Source organism: Triturus cristatus, chromosome 2_2 (assembly GCF_964204655.1).
Source record: "Triturus cristatus chromosome 2_2, aTriCri1.1, whole genome shotgun sequence".
Lineage (NCBI taxonomy): Eukaryota > Metazoa > Chordata > Amphibia > Caudata > Salamandridae > Triturus > Triturus cristatus.
Genome location: NC_140582.1, coordinates 677,750,762 through 677,772,048, shown reverse-complemented (window position 1 = coordinate 677,772,048; position 21,287 = coordinate 677,750,762). Strand labels below are relative to the sequence as shown.

At 47.4% G+C, this 21,287-nt stretch overlaps 1 protein-coding gene across 1 annotated transcript in view; it reads left to right on the top strand.

The window, feature by feature from the left end:
* The window catches only part of AGA (aspartylglucosaminidase), a 182,938-nt gene that overhangs the window by 43,295 nt on the left and 118,356 nt on the right, over positions 1-21,287 (top strand). The window contains exon 3 of the mRNA XM_085641874.1: positions 5,482-5,594. Within this exon, the coding sequence (XP_085498000.1) occupies positions 5,482-5,594 (113 nt within the window). The remainder of the gene's footprint in view (positions 1-5,481; positions 5,595-21,287) is intronic.

The following is a 21,287-nucleotide window of genomic DNA, read 5'->3' as shown; positions in this document are numbered from 1 at the left end:
AGATCAGAAAAATGTAAATAGAATTCAACTGAAAAACCATCTGGGCCTGGTGTTTTACCTTTGGTGAGAATATTCAAAGCAGCAGAGAAAGGTCAACTTCAAGATCTGGAAAATTAAGATGAGAAGTCGAGGGGTTAGGGAGTTTCTCAAAATAAGCTTGAATAAGAGAGGGAGTGGGAGAAGATTCTGGCGTATTGAGAGTACGATAAAATATATCCGCTATAGTAACGAGCACTACTACGAAGAAGTATCGATTCAGCATTATCAGTAGTAGTTTTATTGAATTCTAACTTAGTACGGATAAGTTCCGGAGAGATGGACTTATTAGGAGAAATATAGAACTCATGTTCCAAAGATTTAATACGAGCTAGTATAGTCTTCTGCTTCTGAAGAAAGTGTTTCTTCTTCTTGGAAACAAAGTCAATAATAAACCCGCGTGCTGTGGCTTTTAAAGAGTCCCAGAGAAGGTGGGGAGGGATGCTAGGATCTTCGTTAAACAAAAAGAAATCGTTAGCAAAAGAGCGAAAAGAAGAGGAGAAAAGAGGATCAGCAAGAAGAGAATTATTAAAGCACCAACGAGAAGACTTGGGATCCGGGAGAAGTAAGTCAAGATCCGTTACAATAGGGGCATGGTCCGAGATGAGTATAGATTCAATAGAGGAAGATAATAGGTTTTGAGATAAGGAGGGAGAAAGAAAAATGTAATCAAGGCGAGAGAAAGCTGCATGAGGAGGAGAGAAAAAGGAGTAGTCAAGGGTGTCGGGGTGAGAAAGTCTCCAAGAATCAGTGAGATGCGCTTGAGAAATAGTGTCCAGAAATTGTTTGTGAGGTGTGAACCGAACAGTTGACTTACGATCAAGAAAGGGGTCTACAATCTGGTTACAATCACCACCGAGAATGAAGAAGTCATCTCTATGTTGAATGCATATGTTCGTAATTGAGGGCCAGAAAAGTAAATCGGGTTGTGTAGGGCCATAAACATTAAATACAGTTCGGGGTATAGAATTAATTAGAATCTATTTCTTGGAGCACAACTTTACATTTTAATCTCTTGTGACATAAAATAGCAACACCATTCTTCTTATTGGTAGAAGGAGAGAATAAGGACATTGCAACCTTTTTATTTTGTTCTAACCATGACGCACATTGTCGTTTGTCATAGGAAATAAGGTGCTAACCCATAAAATTATGCTGAAATACTAATGTTGTACTTGACTTGTACTCTGCTTACAAACTTAATTTCTTCTTATGTGAAAACACATTTGGTACAAATAAGGTACATTGCCAAACTTGCCTTTAATAAGAACATTGACAAGTTGTTCACCTCACCCAAAATTCCCCCATGCTTTACTCGCTGCGAAAAATTGCTCACTTGTCTGAAACATAAACGTCTCCAGTATAATTGCACAAGATTTGTCTCCCAGCCCCCCCCCCTTACTCTGTTAACTGTGCTTAACTGAAAAGTGCAAAACCAAAGGGGATGATGGACGGAGTGACCCAGTTCAGATATGGCCATATGCAAATCAGTCTGACCCTGTGCCTCATGGGAACAGTCCAGCCCGAACTGCCAAGCTATATCTTCCCTGGACCGGAAGCAAGCATCCTGGGACCGGTTTCTGGCTAATTAGCCGTCCTCAGCCAGGCTAGCTTGAATCCAGTGGCAAAGTGAGCAAGGGACCCACGTCTGGGCATACCCTGCCAACTTATGGCGAACAAAGCAAAACCAAAGGGGATGATGGACGGAGTGTTGAACATAGCTGAAATGTGTACATTTACTTTTATCTTCTCTATGTTCATAATGTCTTTGTGCTGAATTCGTTTTTTAAAATTTGTATTTCTCCACAGCATTCTTCTCCCGCTTAATAGAGTAGCTATGTGTTATAGTTGTAAACTGAAAATCATGAATGTTAGCAATACATTGTGTTAATTGTTTACTTTACTCCTCTGCTGCAATCATGTTTGCCTAATTCTTGTTGTTTTTAGGTGTAGCCTGGCAATAGCAGCGCAGGCGCTGCTCTCGCCATGTGAGTGCCTTTTGCAATCGATTCTCGTAAGGCTTTGCATGCACGCGTAGGGATGGACAAAGATGGCTGCTCTCACCATTTGTCCAAACCTAACAGCATGCGCGTACGGACAGTCCAACACCATCTTTATTCCAAGCTTTCCATTTTCATGGCAACTCTTCACGCTGCCTTGTTTTTATAGCACGAACTTCACCCGAAGGTATTGGGTATCAGAGTGCTTTACATGAACACCAGTTGTGCTATACAAGGCTGTAACTTTTCTTGGCCACGCTGCCTTGTCTCATCTGGGGTGTATGTAAACATGCCACCCTGACTAATAGTTCCCCCGCCTCCTTGCAGTCGAGCAGGTCCTGCAGCCACACTGACTTCACGCCTGGAGCATGCGCCTCCTTACTCATTCCCCGCTCTCAGCCGCACCCCCTGCATGTTCTCAATGGATCGGTAAACTTTCTTAACCCTTTAATGCCTCCCCCTTTAACTTTCACCCACCCACCGGCCCCGTTCTCTACTGGTCTCCCTGCCGCCCGTGGTGTGCTGCACTGGCCACATATACTTGTTACATGTTTTACATGGTTCCCATATGTGCTGGTAGTAAACGCGGGTGTGTAACGCCTGGGGAAGCGGTGCCCGAGATCTTGCATCAGTGCGGGCTTCAGGGCACCCCTCAGCAGCTCGACTCATCCTGTCATTCCCTGCGGCCCCTTGAAGAAATGTCTGGCTCGACTCCAGCTCGTCGATACTGGGCTGCATCTCTCCAGACCCGAACAAAATACAATGCGGTGATTGGCCAAATGAGAGTAGACCCAAAAGATGACCTCACTCTTCAGACCCACTTGCACCCCCCTACACCCGCTCCTTGAGCCCGCGTCACCCATCAACCATTATTCGAATCTGGGCGATGCGACGCCTTGAGGTTTACCCCCTCAGCCCTGGGCTTGTTTGTGTCCGAACTTCCGCTTGTGGCTTCAACTTCCCTTCAGTGTGCTCTCCACCAGTGCTAGTGCGCGGGTGTGCTAGTCACTGCAAGCTCGAGCCAGACTGCGGTGAGTCCCCATGGAAACCCGAGCCGAACTTTCACTGGGCTGCTGTTTTTGGATGGCCGCTGTCCCCCGACGACCTGGGTCCAGCCTCTACTCAGAATCCTGGCAAATCTCATTGTGCTAAAAAAGTGTAAAGTGGGATTAATCACGGCTTCCCCACTTAACCAAATTGTGTGAAATTGGGCAAATAATGTACTACCCATCGCCTTCTTTTTCTGCATTACATCATGTGAAAGCACCTTCACATAGTGAGTTCAGAATATGATCTGTACACATTGGGAACACAGGCAGGGATCGGTGCAGTGGGTCAATTGTGCACCGCGGTATCCAATTTTTTGTGCAGTTTTTGCCTGTGCGGCAGCCTCAGTCCCATTTACATATAGGGCTGGTCTAGACGCTTGCACTATAAAGGGAAGGCGTGTGGAGATCGTGCCCCTTTCAACACCAGCCAGCAGCATCTTGGTAAGTTTTTCAGCGCTGCACCCCACCGATTTTCAAAGTTACTAGCCGACCCGGACAATGTCGAGGAAGTTAACAGGGTCCATTTCTGACACTGGGTGCTTTTGGATGTTAGAAGGTTCCTTCTTAGAAAGTGTAACATAAAAACATCTCGCAGTGCATGTTGTTTGAGGTCATTTCCACTGTCAGGCATTTGTATTGCTTGGTGTATTACATGTGCAGCTTTCAGGCTTGTGATGTTGTGATATTATGAAAGTCCGTTTCTGACAGTGGGCAACCTAGGATCCTGCAGGTGCCAGTTTCAGACAGTGACCAACAGTGGATATCTCGGGATGTTATGAGTTCAGCCTAGGGACAATGAGTGTCTGTGGATAATACAAAGGTTGCTTTTTGCCCAGAAGTGCCTTAGGATGCTCAAAGTTGCCCTCGTTGACAATGAGTGTCTGGTGATGCTGCAAGTGTCACTTTTGGAAAAGTACAATTGATTGACAGAATGCTTTACAATGTCAACCATGCACCCCCAGTACCGACATCTGGGCCTAAATACATAGTTTTTTTGCTCATCACGCCATTCCAGTCTGGACTCAACCATATGCAAATAAGTCTTAACCTGGCTGCGCCCAATGGGAACTGTCCAGCCCGGACTGCCAGGCCAGGTCCTCCCTGCAGAGGCGTAACATAGGCTCCGTAGCCCCCGCAGTGCGGGTGGGGGGCCTCGAGGTCCACGGGGCACCCTCAGCACAATGCAGACTGCCTCAGCATATTAACATGCAGTGTCACAACAGGCACGCATTGGCTGGAGACAGTCTCCGAGGCAGAGGAGTATTTAAATAATGATAATAACCCGCTGCCTTTGCACCGCAAAGGCTGGCTCAGTGCACCGGTGCCAGGCCTTTATTAAAATGGGTCCTCTGCCTCAAAGAGGGAGGCTGGGCTCACGCAGCCGCACTGCAGCATGTTCACATTTGGTGCGCCAACCTCGCACCATCAAGCTTGGTGGGTCAGGGCGGGTCATGCACGCACTGTAAACTGCACGTGCGATGGCATCAGCCGTCTGCGCCTGCCTCTATGGACGCTACAGAAGCAGCCCGCAAGCAACTAAATTAGGTAAGTTATTAAATATGGAGCTTGAGCCGTTTCACTTTACGAACTGGATTCAGTAAAGAAATAGAAACAAAAGCAGTAGTCAACAAACATTAAAAATGCAATAGGTCTCGCCTTTCAATAAATTAAAGCCATGTGCTTTGCTATACAATACCGTTAGCAAAGCAAATGGCTTTAACTTAATCAAAGGCGAGACCTATTGCATTTTCAATGCTTGTTTCATTAGGTCTCACCTACAGACAGCGTGTGACTGGTGGGGTGGGTTATCTTTAAAGCTATGGCATTTCATGGAAAGTTAAATGGCCTTTTTCTCATTGGGCTTTGTGAGGGGGCCGGGCTTAGAGCACTTCCCTGTGGTAATGGCAGTAACTGCCCTCTGCTCCCTGGATCATCCTGCTCCCACTTCCTTTACCCCCTGTGCACAATGTGCCCAGCTAGCCTTCGTTCTTTTGGTTTTGCTAATACTTGTTGATAAGCGCTTCAAGCATTGATATTCTTCAAAGAAGGCAACGTGCCAGCCCTTGGAAGATTAATTGTTGTTTTTTTTAAAAGTAGAAGATACCCGACGCTGGTATTTACCTTTCCATTGTTTGCAGCAAAAATCTACAGGCATTGGCATAGCCAATACTTGGAGCAAACAAGTATTTGCAAATGTAACGTCTGTTGGCTTCGCCAGTGCTTGTTTTATATATTGAAACTAAGTCAATGAGTTCTCCTTCTCTAGATTTGGAAACTCTCTAAGGAACGTCCTAAGTTTTTAGCCTTTGACAGTTCATGATCAATGGCTATTGTTTGAATATTTACTTCAATACTGCTGTGCTATTAATAATTATGCCGCTTTTTATGTATTCCAGAAATACGATGGAAGTTGGGGCTGTAGCAAATCTCAGAAGAATAAAGAATGCCATTGGCGTAGCTCGAGCCGTGATGGAACATACAAAACACACATTTTTAGTGGGCGAATCAGGTACCTGATATTCTGTTGGGTTATATTAATTTGAAAACTTTACTCTTTAACACACTTTGGTGTGTCATTTATCTGTATTGTTAATCTTGTTAATGGTACAACAAACGTTATTGATAGAAATGTCATCCGTAAAGGTAAAGTCCCTTCATATGTAGAACTGGCAGCTCGCATAAGTACAGAGTAATTGCTCCCTGCAGTCACTTGCAGATGATGCTGCAGCAGACCGAGCACAAGGCTTCTCTTCATCAGAAGATGGTAGGCACAGTTAAGCAACATAAATCAAACAGTAAAGCGAGCAATGTACGCACAGATGTGTTAAAGACAAGAAATGAAGGTATAGCATTTTAATTGTATTAAAAAACACGCTGGTCATAATTTTCAGTTGTGAAAATTTACATGCAGCGTGCAGAAGAGGACCTTATGTATTCTGGGTTAAAATGGTTTGTATTACCCTTTCACAAGGTAGATCTTAACCCTGGACCTCCTCGACTTAAGCTACTTTTGGTGGTCTAACTACAATGGCTTTGCCATGCTGAAACGCTCCAGAGACGACTTAGTACCCCGGAGAGGTTCCTGAAAAAGGACAGAACACGACAAACTATAGATGGAAGTCGCACTCGATGTGCTAAAATTAGATACCATCTTGTGAATTCCCTTAGTATACAGTTCTGTGGCTTCATATAAAAGGTTCTCTTCTGAAGCCTCACTGCGTAGTTCAGAGTGACAGCCATTCTTTCTTTCCATGTTGTTGCAAAGTCGAGAAAAAAAATATCTATCTGAGCACCTTGTTCTTTCTAATCTACTTTTGCCACTTACTCCGACGAGACAGCCAGCAACACCTATAGGAAACACTTCAACTCTGTCCTCCCTTGCTCTGGGGTAAATTCTGTAACACCCACACAAAAATTTGTTTTGAACTGCCATGGTTAAAACCAACATTTCAACCACTCCTTGCTCTTACATTACTTTTCACAAATAAGTTGCATCCCTTAAAATGTGCCTTTCTCCTTGTGTTTTTTTAACCTACTGTGTTTTTTGACTCGAGAGGCCAGGTGACTAACTTTACCATGTCTATGGGCAGTAGTATACCACGAGGAAAAGTTTCGGGGAATTCTATTCTTTTACATCAGCTTTGTTTAATGCCAGCAGTCAATTGAACACAGATGCTAGACAGATTGTGATTTGCTCTGGTGTCTAAGGGGCACTAATTTGAACACCAAATAAACGACGACCCCAAAATGAACTGGAATTCCAACCCTGAAGACAATTGATAGTCTCATGGTGGCAAAAGTCTGGTTTCCCGCTCAGAAAGTGTTCTTTGGAGAATCTGCCAGTTGACCTGTTGCAGCTCCTACTTGCCGCCAAAGTGTAATGTACCAACGGGAATGTGCTAGTATCTAAGGAAAGTACACAGGAAGTTACAAAAGGCAGACCCCTGCGGCTCATCATGGCACAGTCAAAATGTTTTAGTGGTAGGGATACCCATGGGTCCTGAGGAACCAACTAGACCCATTGTTTCCCACTATCAAATCTGAATTAAGTGGGCGGGTGGTGGGGGAATGGAGGGGATGGGGGAGAGAGAGCGAGAGAGGAAAAATAAGTGAAAAAAAACTCAGGATAGTTTGCAAGTTTAGGTGGAGAGCAACTTCTATATAGAGCACCCTACAATACCAGGGACTCTCTAAAATCTGCTCAAATTACTGTTTTCTAGCAAAGCTTTTCATCAAAGGATTGGCACAGTGTCATCCACGTTGAGCTAGTAAGGGACAAGGTTTTTTGCCATTTATACAGCAAAGCCTTTAAAAATAGGGCAAGCTAGTGCCATCCACGTCAAGCTGTAAAATGACAAAAGCCTTTTACCACTCCAGGCACAGTATTAAGGTTTTGAATTGGTAAAACACCATCTAAGCCATCCTGTAATGAATAAAAGCAACCTGTGACACATGTTTCGCTGTCATTTCAGCTCTTCTGAGAGGTTTAGCTTTGTCCAGGCACAAGTGAGCACCCAGTGCTGCATAAATCATGCAAAAACAAAGCAGAGAACTCTAGATAGTTCCCAGGTTTAGATGGAGAACAACTCCTACAAGAACAGCAGTACTGTAAAATCTGCTCACCTCAAACAGCTGTTTTTCTAACTCTAAATGTTTAAGCATAGAATTGCCACAGTGCCATCCATGCCGAGGTAGAAGGGTACAAAGTATTTGCTATTTATACAGCAAAGTCTTTAAGCATAGGGTTAGCTGGTGCAATCCATGCCGAGCTGTAAAATGACAAAAGTTGCAATGCTCTGGAAAAGATGGAAACATCTAGAGTTGTGTTGCCAGTGTTTCTTCTTTGGTCGATACAAATACAAACAAAACTATTTGTTCAAAGTTGTTGAATATTTATCCCAAAGTAGAAAGCCAGGAGCATCGAGAAGGGTGCCCCTTAAAAATCCATAGTTCTGGTCATACAGTGAACTCGTTATACATATTCTCGGTAGAACAGTTTATAGATTGCGAGTTGGGGAATATGCAATTTCTAAATTACTCTAAAGAAATTAAAAAGTGAAAGGTCATAGTATGTGAATTTGTGAAGTGATAGGCTGGACATTTCAGTCAAGGTTGCATCCATTGATCAGTATGTCTTTGGGCAGGACTGCCACAGTCAAATACATGGTTTTGGTCAGTCGTGTTATCCAGCAGGGCTATGACATGTCTTGGGGTAAATATGCTTTCCTTAGATGCTCCAAGGTTGGCTATAGAGCACTATAGCTGAAAATGTCATCGGAAATGTCAGATCCACAAGACCATACAGAGGACAACCGCAGTCTAGTGGAGCGTTTGCTGTGTCTTCTTGGAAGACACAATCCACACTGCACATAAACACAGTGTCTTGTTGAAGAAATCAGTTTCAATGCCTATTTGATGGCAATCTGGTATTTGGATGTTATGTTATACCATGGCACTTCTAAACAGACCCATTCCCAAACCCCTCTTCCCCATAACCAGATATATTCAAGCCCAAATCATTGAGCTAAATGTTGTGGTAGAACGATCACACTAGCCTTGCTTTCCCTTTTCAATTACTTAATTTTTACTGTTTAAGTTGTATACAGGGTGCCTGTCAAACACCAACTCAGTTTGGTCCGAGTGCTTTAACAACAGTGTTTCAACTTCAAGGATATTAAATGTCACTTAATCTAGGATTTTGGTGTTGCAGTTAATTAGTAGTCATGGTCCTTAACTAGCTCATGTGTAACGCAATCTCTGCATTTCGTATAGTTTTAGAAAGGTTGCCTTTCTTGATTGCGTCATTAAACAAAGTTACCAGATGCTGGATGAGCAGCAGGGAACACTGTGAGCATCCTGTTGATGCCAAGAGAGTGATGCTGGTCAATATTTTTTTCGCTGTCTTCCAACCCAGTACCGCTGCAGTGTAATTATAGAGTTTTGTTTTATCAGCAGTATTCCCTGTTTATATCCAATTGACTTATTATCCAAAATTGCCATGTGTGAGAAAGTGGGTTTCTGTTGCAGTAACCCCCCCTTTTTTTGCCTAATAGCTGATGCACTTTTCCTTGTTGTGCCCTGGGCTCCTGCCAATCAGGTGCCCAGGGCCTATGTTCCTTCCTTAAAACACACAAACTCCCAATTGGCAAACCCTGGCCACATGTCAGCCCCTGGTAAATGGTACCCTAGGTACCCAGGGCCTTGTGACCAGGGAAGGCCTCTAAGGGCTGCAGCACTCATTGTGCCACCCTTAGAGGCCCTGTACCCTTACACACACACACTGCCTTTGCAGGCTGAGTGTCTGGGTGCAGGACAAAACAAAGAGTCGACATGGCACACATCTCTGTGTGCCATGCCCATTACCTATACTGCCAAGGCATATGTCAGCCACCCCTCTGGCTGGGTGCCTTATGCCTATGGTGTGGGCACAGGAGCAGGAGCCCTGTGCCCCTACAGTACCCAGGTCCATTCCTGGGCACTGTAAGTACAGTGCTGCCTTTTACAAGTACATGGTGCTGAGAGCTCGTCAAACACGAACTCCACAGCACCATAATGGCAACACTGAAGACTGGGAAGTTTGGTATCAAACTTCTCAGCACATTAAACCCACACTGATGCCAGTGTGGGATTTAATGTACTAAGCACCCCAGAGGGCATCTTAGAGATGCCCCCTTACAGCTAACCTACAATCCACGTCTGCTCTGAGGCTGCCCAGGCTGCCACACAGCAGACACGTTGCTGGACCCCTGGGTGGGAGAGCCCCTGCTCTCCCGGGCCTGCAACAATGCACATCCTGGGTGAGGTGAGAAATCTCCTCCCCCAGGATGAGCAAAGGGAAGCTTCAAAGGCATGCCGCCAGTTGGAGTTTCCCCAGGCCACTGCAACCCCCCACTCTGGCAGGAAGCTTGGCCGGAAACCCCATACAAGGACAGGGGATGTGCCAGCCTGCCCACCCCACCCCTCAGGTGGGGGAGGCGAGGTGAAGCACATCTCCGGGCTCTCGCCATCTTGAAGATGGGAGGCCCTACCCTATCAGGATTAGGCTACTGCCCTCCTCCCACAGGAGAGAGGCAGGATAGGGGGTGTACCCACCCCAGGACAAGGACCCATTGGTCCCTGGCCTTCACCTACCTGTAACGCCCCTAAATCTAGTATTTAGGGGCCCCCTGAACCTTCCTTCCCCAGATCCCAGATTCGAAACTACAAGAAGAGCAAGAAGAACAAAGACCTGCCCTGCAGCTGCTAAAAAGAGGAAGACACCAACTGCTTTGGCCCCAGCCCTACCGGCCTGTCGACCCTCGAACCTGCTCCTGCTCCAGCGCGGCATCTCTTGTGGCCAGCAACCTCAAAAACCCCAGAGGACCTGGCTACCTTTGAACTCTAAGGCCCCTGGGACTCCCATGAGTAGAGGCTCTACTCAGAAACCTATCTCTAACCCCTGGCAGCAGCCCGGAACCGCGAACCCAGCACACTCTGCACCAGCCAAGCCTGGCCAGTGCCGGAGTGAACAAAGACCCTGAGGACGACCCCACGGCGACTGTGACCCCGAGTCCGGCACCCAAGGACCCCCCTCGACATTCCGGAAGAAGTCTGCAGCCTCAGGACAGAGTGCCACCCCAACCGCGATCAACAAGAGGGTAAGATTCCCGACATCAAAAGGCACCCCGGCGCCCTGCGGCCCCCTGTGCCCAATCCCGGGGTACCCACCTAACCTACAACTACCCCACTTACCTCTCGAAGTGGTGGTGGCATCTGAAGCATCCTCATCCCCGAGCTTGCAGCCTTTTTCCAAACCGGAATATTCCCATTGACTTCCATTGAGCGCCCGAAGGCTCAAAAGCACCCTGCACCCAGCCGCCCGAGTGGCCCTGGCAGTGCACTCTCTACACTAACCTACGTCCCCACTTGCCCTGAGTAAGTGACCAGGAGCCCAGCTCCCACAGCCGCGTGGCTTGCCAGACAGCAGCCACCAACCAAGGCCCCCCTATCCCTCATAGGATAACATTGGGCCCAACTCTCTCTGCACCCGGCCGTCCTGAAACCGCTGAGGGTGAACCAACTGTACCTACCTGACACTGGGGGACCCCTGAGTCCATGCCCGGAATTTCAACACTACCAGTCGAGTACTTACCCTTAAACCGCTAACTTCGTTTTCCTCATAGGGTAACATTGACTGACTTTTTCTTCAAAAATCTTCTAAGTGTGAACTTTTCAAAACTGCAAAAATTCACCAAAAATCAGCCAAGTGACAAAAACGAATTTACTCACCTGCTCCTAGGTGAGCTCCCAGTGCTGGATCTTGGTGCCCAGCCCTGACTCTGAAAAGTGTTCACAACTATACTTACCTCTAACTCATTTTTCTCCCATAGGAAACCATTGTCTGCTTTTCTGTGAAATTTCTTCTAAGTGTCTACTTTTGCAAATTTGAAATATTCTTTTAAAATCGTACCATTTCTGCAAACGAAATTACTTACCTGCTTTTGATAAGGATCCCAGTCCTGGGTCTAGGCACCCAGTCCTGGATTACTAAAGTAACGATAAAGTACTCTACCTGCAATTTGAATTTCTTGCCATAGAGATCCATTGAATGTTTTCTGTGAAATATTTTCTAAGTGCTAACTTTTGAAATAGCCAAATATTATTTAAAAATCATTACAGTTATTAAGTCGACTTTCATCACTTGATTCTGAATACTGACCCCAGGCTGGTTCTAGGAGCCAGACCTGGAATTCCAAAAGTAATCTGAAAAGTAATTTATTACAAATAACCTGAATTTACCATTGAGCTCAATGCATTGTTATGTTTAGGAAATAGGATTGTTTATTGCAACCAACTGTGACTGTTTACACAAATTTATTGCCTAAGACAAAAGTATTTATATTCAACCTCTCATTCTGAGAAAGTATATTTTTACTCCCTTTGTGGTTCTAAAAATAAAACAAGCATATATTTTATATATATAAATCATTGGCCTAGAGTTCAGTTATTGAGTGTGTGAAACCATTTGCTGACTGAGTGTGTACAATAAATGCTTTACACTGTCCTCTGGTACTGCCTTACTGCTCGACCAAGCTACCACTTTTGAGAGTAAGGTCATACCTAACTTTGACCTCTATCAGCCTCTGGGGGACTGTGGACTCTGTACACCCTGCACCTATTAGGGAACAGTATATACAGAGCCACTTTCTCACATTGGTGGATCAGCGGTGGGATACAAACTTGCATTTGTTGGACTACTTGGTTACCATCTGATCACACGACAGAACTCTTAAAAATTGCCTTTAGAATTCTGATTGGTTTTTCCAAAATTACTAAAAGTCTTGCTAGGGCCTTGCTTAAGTCCCATTAGAATTTTAGAAAAATAAAAGTCACTATAGTCAGGGTAGAGGGTTAGAACTGTCAGGTTAGAATGTCTCAAACAAACCCAGCTATTAGTGATAATAATAACATGGACCTGGTGGAGGAGCTCGACCTCACACCTTACTTACACTTGTCTTTCAAGGAATTGAGGTCCTTATGTAAACTCAAAAATTTACAAATGGGTCAGCATCCAACCAAACAAGGGCTCCAGGAGCTCCTGGCTGAGTATGCTAAAGACCACCCATCTGAACATGGTGATGGCCAGTCAGATGAGGAAAGGGAAACAGGGGAGGAGGACAGCAACCTCCCCATACTATTCCCTAGGGAGGAGATGGCACCCATACCCTCCAACTCAAGACATAGCATCTGGGCACCTAGAGACCACACAGGTGGCTCTGGTCCCAGAGACAACACTGGGGGTCCCCCCAGTGAAGAGGACAGCCTTATGAGGCTGGCCAAAAGAATAGATCTAGAGTCCAGGCTCCTGGCTCTAGAAAAGGAAAGGAGAGAGATGGGTTTAGCACCCATCAATGGTGGCAGCAATAATAAAAACAAGGATAGGGAGGAAACTTCTGACCTTAAAATCCCCAAAGGGATTGTCCCTAAATTTGAGGAAGGTGATGATATCACCAAATGGTTCACAGCCTTTGAGAGGGCTTGTGATATCAGGAAAGTAAAGAAACCTCTCTGGGGGGCACTCCTGTGGGAACTGTTCTCTGGTAACTGCAGGGACAGGCTTCTGACTCTCTCTGGGCCAGAAGCAGGATCCTATGACCTCATGAAGAAAGCTCTGATTGAGGGATTTGGATTCACCACTGAGGAGTATAGAATTAGATTCAGGGGGGCTCACAAAACCCAGACCCAGTCCTGGATTGACTTTGTAGATTTCTCAGTGAAGACACTGGATGGTTGGTTAGCTGGACATGGTGTGCAGGATTTTACTGGATTGTACAATTTATTCATGAAGGAACATATTTTGAGTAACTGCACAAATGAAAAGTTGCATCAGCATTTGGTAGACCTAGGTCTAAAATCCCCCCAAGAATTGGGAAAAAGAGCAGACCACTGGGTCAAGACTAGGGTGACTAGGACGTTCACTGGGAGGGACCAGAACCAAGGGGTCCCAAAACCTCCCCAGAAGAAAGAGAGTGAACCCCTTGTGGATAAAAGAAAGGAGTCCCAGGTAGCCCCCCAAGAACCTGACCAGGAGGGTGGGCCCAAAGACACCTCACAAACTAAACCAGGGTACCAAGGTAAGAATTGGGATCCCAACAGAATATGGTGTTTCAACTGTCAGAAGGCTGGACACCACACCCAGGACTCTAGCTGTCCTAAAAATAAGGTTCCTAGTACAGCTCCAGGGGTGACTAGTGCAGCCCCAGGGGTTGCCAGTGTAGCTTGGGAGGGAGGGTCCTCAGATGAGGAAGTCCTCCTAGCTTTCAACTGGGGAATGGGCCCAAGAAGCAAGCTGGAGATCCCAGAAGGAAGTAGACACTTCCACCACCTACTGGTGAATGGAATCCCAGCCACTGCCCTGAGAGATACCTGTGCCAGTCACACTGTGGTACATGACAGGTTGGTATTCCCACACCAATATGTCTCAGGGGAAACAAGAAGGGTAAGAACTGTCCCAGGGGGAGTCACTGTTAGGCCTGTGGCTATAGTGCCCCTAGCCACAGCTGGGTCCCTTAGATGGAGGAAAGTGATAGTCAGTAAAAACCTCCCCCTTGATTGTCTCTTGGGGAATGATCACTTAGATGTGGAACTGAGCCAAAGAGAGGTGCTGGCCCAATGCCAGGCCTCACCCAAAGAACCTGTGGGGGCTCAACCTGCAGTCAGTGCAGCTGAGTCCCAAAAGAGTGAGAAGAAACAGGGTAGGAAAGGTGGGCAACTGTTAGCCACAGGTCCAGAGAGCCAGGGAGATTCTATCCCAGTAAGGGAAAACTCCCACAATGGCACTGGTAAAGCCCCCCCTAGCCAACAGCAAGACCTGACTAGTCAGGCAACTGTCCAGCCTGAATTAGTGGCTCCTCAGGTGGCAGAACAAGGGGTAGAGGAGGGGTGTTCCCTACCAAGAGTAGGGACCCCCTATCCTCAAACAGACCAACAGCCAGGACCCAAAGAGAACTATAAAATAGCCCCCTCACTTGCCAGTCAGGAGCTAAAGGTGTGGTTCTGGGCACTGACAGCTGTCAGCAGCCTCTGCTGGGTGTTAGCCTTTATGGCAGCCCTATCCTTGGCATGGTGGCCTAACCCCCTGCCAAATAGCAAGTCAGGCCCCCTGACCTTATTGGTCATGGTGGGGTTGCTCAAGCTGTGGGTAGCCTCTGTGGGTAAGCTGGGCCTAGCCCTGGCTAAGTTAGAAACTACCGAGGTATACACCTCTAAACCCAAAATAGAAAGATGGGACCAGGACAGTAAAAGACAAGGAGAGGAGCCTTGGGAGTTAGGTCCTGAAACTAATAAGACAGGCCAGCTCCCCAAAGGGACTGACCTAGGCAGAAGGATGTAAGGCAGAGTAGGCCCTGCAACTTTCAAACCACTTCCCCAACTCTTCCTCGCCTGAAAGACTAGGTAGACTCTCCCAGCTTTGGCAGAAGTCTCCTGGCCTTTGGGCTGGGGGGGGCTTGTGTGAGAAAGTGGGTTTCTGTTGCAGTAACCCCCCCTTTTTTTGCCTAATAGCTGATGCACTTTTCCTTGTTGTGCCCTGGGCTCCTGCCAATCAGGTGCCCAGGGCCTATGTTCCTTCCTTAAAACACACAAACTCCCAATTGGCAAACCCTGGCCACATGTCAGCCCCTGGTAAATGGTACCCTAGGTACCCAGGGCCTTGTGACCAGGGAAGGCCTCTAAGGGCTGCAGCACTCATTGTGCCACCCTTAGAGGCCCTGTACCCTTACACACACACACTGCCTTTGCAGGCTGAGTGTCTGGGTGCAGGACAAAACAAAGAGTCGACATGGCACACATCTCTGTGTGCCATGCCCATTACCTATACTGCCAAGGCATATGTCAGCCACCCCTCTGGCTGGGTGCCTTATGCCTATGGTGTGGGCACAGGAGCAGGAGCCCTGTGCCCCTACAGTACCCAGGTCCATTCCTGGGCACTGTAAGTACAGTGCTGCCTTTTACAAGTACATGGTGCTGAGAGCTCGTCAAACACGAACTCCACAGCACCATAATGGCAACACTGAAGACTGGGAAGTTTGGTATCAAACTTCTCAGCACATTAAACCCACACTGATGCCAGTGTGGGATTTAATGTACTAAGCACCCCAGAGGGCATCTTAGAGATGCCCCCTTACAGCTAACCTACAATCCACGTCTGCTCTGAGGCTGCCCAGGCTGCCACACAGCAGACACGTTGCTGGACCCCTGGGTGGGAGAGCCCCTGCTCTCCCGGGCCTGCAACAATGCACATCCTGGGTGAGGTGAGAAATCTCCTCCCCCAGGATGAGCAAAGGGAAGCTTCAAAGGCATGCCGCCAGTTGGAGTTTCCCCAGGCCACTGCACCCCCCACTCTGGCAGGAAGCTTGGCCGGAAACCCCATATAAGGACAGGGGATGTGCCAGCCTGCCCACCCCACCCCTCAGGTGGGGGAGGCGAGGTGAAGCACATCTCCGGGCTCTCGCCATCTTGAAGATGGGAGGCCCTACCCTATCAGGATTAGGCTACTGCCCTCCTCCCACAGGAGAGAGGCAGGATAGGGGGTGTACCCACCCCAGGACAAGGACCCATTGGTCCCTGGCCTTCACCTACCTGTAACGCCCCTAAATCTAGTATTTAGGGGCCCCCTGAACCTTCCTTCCCCAGATCCCAGATTCGAAACTACAAGAAGAGCAAGAAGAACAAAGACCTGCCCTGCAGCTGCTAAAAAGAGGAAGACACCAACTGCTTTGGCCCCAGCCCTACCGGCCTGTCGACCCTCGAACCTGCTCCTGCTCCAGCGCGGCATCTCTTGTGGCCAGCAACCTCAAAAACCCCAGAGGACCTGGCTACCTTTGAACTCTAAGGCCCCTGGGACTCCCATGAGTAGAGGCTCTACTCAGAAACCTATCTCTAACCCCTGGCAGCAGCCCGGAACCGCGAACCCAGCACACTCTGCACCAGCCAAGCCTGGCCAGTGCCGGAGTGAACAAAGACCCTGAGGACGACCCCACGGCGACTGTGACCCCGAGTCCGGCACCCAAGGACCCCCCTCGACATTCCGGAAGAAGTCTGCAGCCTCAGGACAGAGTGCCACCCCAACCGCGATCAACAAGAGGGTAAGATTCCCGACATCAAAAGGCACCCCTGCACCCGGCGCCCTGCGGCCCCCTGTGCCCAATCCCGGGGTACCCACCTAACCTACAACTACCCCACTTACCTCTCGAAGTGGTGGTGGCATCTGAAGCATCCTCATCCCCGAGCTTGCAGCCTTTTTCCAAACCGGAATATTCCCATTGACTTCCATTGAGCGCCCGAAGGCTCAAAAGCACCCTGCACCCAGCCGCCCGAGTGGCCCTGGCAGTGCACTCTCTACACTAACCTACGTCCCCACTTGCCCTGAGTAAGTGACCAGGAGCCCAGCTCCCACAGCCGCGTGGCTTGCCAGACAGCAGCCACCAACCAAGGCCCCCCTATCCCTCATAGGATAACATTGGGCCCAACTCTCTCTGCACCCGGCCGTCCTGAAACCGCTGAGGGTGAACCAACTGTACCTACCTGACACTGGGGGACCCCTGAGTCCATGCCCGGAATTTCAACACTACCAGTCGAGTACTTACCCTTAAACCGCTAACTTCGTTTTCCTCATAGGGTAACATTGACTGACTTTTTCTTCAAAAATCTTCTAAGTGTGAACTTTTCAAAACTGCAAAAATTCACCAAAAATCAGCCAAGTGACAAAAACGAATTTACTCACCTGCTCCTAGGTGAGCTCCCAGTGCTGGATCTTGGTGCCCAGCCCTGACTCTGAAAAGTGTTCACAACTATACTTACCTCTAACTCATTTTTCTCCCATAGGAAACCATTGTCTGCTTTTCTGTGAAATTTCTTCTAAGTGTCTACTTTTGCAAATTTGAAATATTCTTTTAAAATCGTACCATTTCTGCAAACGAAATTACTTACCTGCTTTTGATAAGGATCCCAGTCCTGGGTCTAGGCACCCAGTCCTGGATTACTAAAGTAACGATAAAGTACTCTACCTGCAATTTGAATTTCTTGCCATAGAGATCCATTGAATGTTTTCTGTGAAATATTTTCTAAGTGCTAACTTTTGAAATAGCCAAATATTATTTAAAAATCATTACAGTTATTAAGTCGACTTTCATCACTTGATTCTGAATACTGACCCCAGGCTGGTTCTAGGAGCCAGACCTGGAATTCCAAAAGTAATCTGAAAAGTAATTTATTACAAATAACCTGAATTTACCATTGAGCTCAATGCATTGTTATGTTTAGGAAATAGGATTGTTTATTGCAACCAACTGTGACTGTTTACACAAATTTATTGCCTAAGACAAAAGTATTTATATTCAACCTCTCATTCTGAGAAAGTATATTTTTACTCCCTTTGTGGTTCTAAAAATAAAACAAGCATATATTTTATATATATAAATCATTGGCCTAGAGTTCAGTTATTGAGTGTGTGAAACCATTTGCTGACTGAGTGTGTACAATAAATGCTTTACACTGTCCTCTGGTACTGCCTTACTGCTCGACCAAGCTACCACTTTTGAGAGTAAGGTCATACCTAACTTTGACCTCTATCAGCCTCTGGGGGACTGTGGACTCTGTACACCCTGCACCTATTAGGGAACAGTATATACAGAGCCACTTTCTCACATTGGTGGATCAGCGGTGGGATACAAACTTGCATTTGTTGGACTACTTGGTTACCATCTGATCACACGACAGAACTCTTAAAAATTGCCTTTAGAATTCTGATTGGTTTTTCCAAAATTACTAAAAGTCTTGCTAGGGCCTTGCTTAAGTCCCATTAGAATTTTAGAAAAATAAAAGTCACTATAGTCAGGGTAGAGGGTTAGAACTGTCAGGTTAGAATGTCTCAAACAAACCCAGCTATTAGTGATAATAATAACATGGACCTGGTGGAGGAGCTCGACCTCACACCTTACTTACACTTGTCTTTCAAGGAATTGAGGTCCTTATGTAAACTCAAAAATTTACAAATGGGTCAGCATCCAACCAAACAAGGGCTCCAGGAGCTCCTGGCTGAGTATGCTAAAGACCACCCATCTGAACATGGTGATGGCCAGTCAGATGAGGAAAGGGAAACAGGGGAGGAGGACAGCAACCTCCCCATACTATTCCCTAGGGAGGAGATGGCACCCATACCCTCCAACTCAAGACATAGCATCTGGGCACCTAGAGACCACACAGGTGGCTCTGGTCCCAGAGACAACACTGGGGGTCCCCCCCAGTGAAGAGGACAGCCTTATGAGGCTGGCCAAAAGAATAGATCTAGAGTCCAGGCTCCTGGCTCTAGAAAAGGAAAGGAGAGAGATGGGTTTAGCACCCATCAATGGTGGCAGCAATAATAAAAACAAGGATAGGGAGGAAACTTCTGACCTTAAAATCCCCAAAGGGATTGTCCCTAAATTTGAGGAAGGTGATGATATCACCAAATGGTTCACAGCCTTTGAGAGGGCTTGTGATATCAGGAAAGTAAAGAAACCTCTCTGGGGGGCACTCCTGTGGGAACTGTTCTCTGGTAACTGCAGGGACAGGCTTCTGACTCTCTCTGGGCCAGAAGCAGGATCCTATGACCTCATGAAGAAAGCTCTGATTGAGGGATTTGGATTCACCACTGAGGAGTATAGAATTAGATTCAGGGGGGCTCACAAAACCCAGACCCAGTCCTGGATTGACTTTGTAGATTTCTCAGTGAAGACACTGGATGGTTGGTTAGCTGGACATGGTGTGCAGGATTTTACTGGATTGTACAATTTATTCATGAAGGAACATATTTTGAGTAACTGCACAAATGAAAAGTTGCATCAGCATTTGGTAGACCTAGGTCTAAAATCCCCCCAAGAATTGGGAAAAAGAGCAGACCACTGGGTCAAGACTAGGGTGACTAGGACGTTCACTGGGAGGGACCAGAACCAAGGGGTCCCAAAACCTCCCCAGAAGAAAGAGAGTGAACCCCTTGTGGATAAAAGAAAGGAGTCCCAGGTAGCCCCCCAAGAACCTGACCAGGAGGGTGGGCCCAAAGACACCTCACAAACTAAACCAGGGTACCAAGGTAAGAATTGGGATCCCAACAGAATATGGTGTTTCAACTGTCAGAAGGCTGGACACCACACCCAGGACTCTAGCTGTCCTAAAAATAAGGTTCCTAGTACAGCTCCAGGGGTGACTAGTGCAGCCCCAGGGGTTGCCAGTGTAGCTTGGGAGGGAGGGTCCTCAGATGAGGAAGTCCTCCTAGCTTTCAACTGGGGAATGGGCCCAAGAAGCAAGCTGGAGATCCCAGAAGGAAGTAGACACTTCCACCACCTACTGGTGAATGGAATCCCAGCCACTGCCCTGAGAGATACCTGTGCCAGTCACACTGTGGTACATGACAGGTTGGTATTCCCACACCAATATGTCTCAGGGGAAACAAGAAGGGTAAGAACTGTCCCAGGGGGAGTCACTGTTAGGCCTGTGGCTATAGTGCCCCTAGCCACAGCTGGGTCCCTTAGATGGAGGAAAGTGATAGTCAGTAAAAACCTCCCCCTTGATTGTCTCTTGGGGAATGATCACTTAGATGTGGAACTGAGCCAAAGAGAGGTGCTGGCCCAATGCCAGGCCTCACCCAAAGAACCTGTGGGGGCTCAACCTGCAGTCAGTGCAGCTGAGTCCCAAAAGAGTGAGAAGAAACAGGGTAGGAAAGGTGGGCAACTGTTAGCCACAGGTCCAGAGAGCCAGGGAGATTCTATCCCAGTAAGGGAAAACTCCCACAATGGCACTGGTAAAGCCCCCCCTAGCCAACAGCAAGACCTGACTAGTCAGGCAACTGTCCAGCCTGAATTAGTGGCTCCTCAGGTGGCAGAACAAGGGGTAGAGGAGGGGTGTTCCCTACCAAGAGTAGGGACCCCCTATCCTCAAACAGACCAACAGCCAGGACCCAAAGAGAACTATAAAATAGCCCCCTCACTTGCCAGTCAGGAGCTAAAGGTGTGGTTCTGGGCACTGACAGCTGTCAGCAGCCTCTGCTGGGTGTTAGCCTTTATGGCAGCCCTATCCTTGGCATGGTGGCCTAACCCCCTGCCAAATAGCAAGTCAGGCCCCCTGACCTTATTGGTCATGGTGGGGTTGCTCAAGCTGTGGGTAGCCTCTGTGGGTAAGCTGGGCCTAGCCCTGGCTAAGTTAGAAACTACCGAGGTATACACCTCTAAACCCAAAATAGAAAGATGGGACCAGGACAGTAAAAGACAAGGAGAGGAGCCTTGGGAGTTAGGTCCTGAAACTAATAAGACAGGCCAGCTCCCCAAAGGGACTGACCTAGGCAGAAGGATGTAAGGCAGAGTAGGCCCTGCAACTTTCAAACCACTTCCCCAACTCTTCCTCGCCTGAAAGACTAGGTAGACTCTCCCAGCTTTGGCAGAAGTCTCCTGGCCTTTGGGCTGGGGGGGGGCTTGTGTGAGAAAGTGGGTTTCTGTTGCAGTAACCCCCCCCTTTTTTTGCCTAATAGCTGATGCACTTTTCCTTGTTGTGCCCTGGGCTCCTGCCAATCAGGTGCCCAGGGCCTATGTTCCTTCCTTAAAACACACAAACTCCCAATTGGCAAACCCTGGCCACATGTCAGCCCCTGGTAAATGGTACCCTAGGTACCCAGGGCCTTGTGACCAGGGAA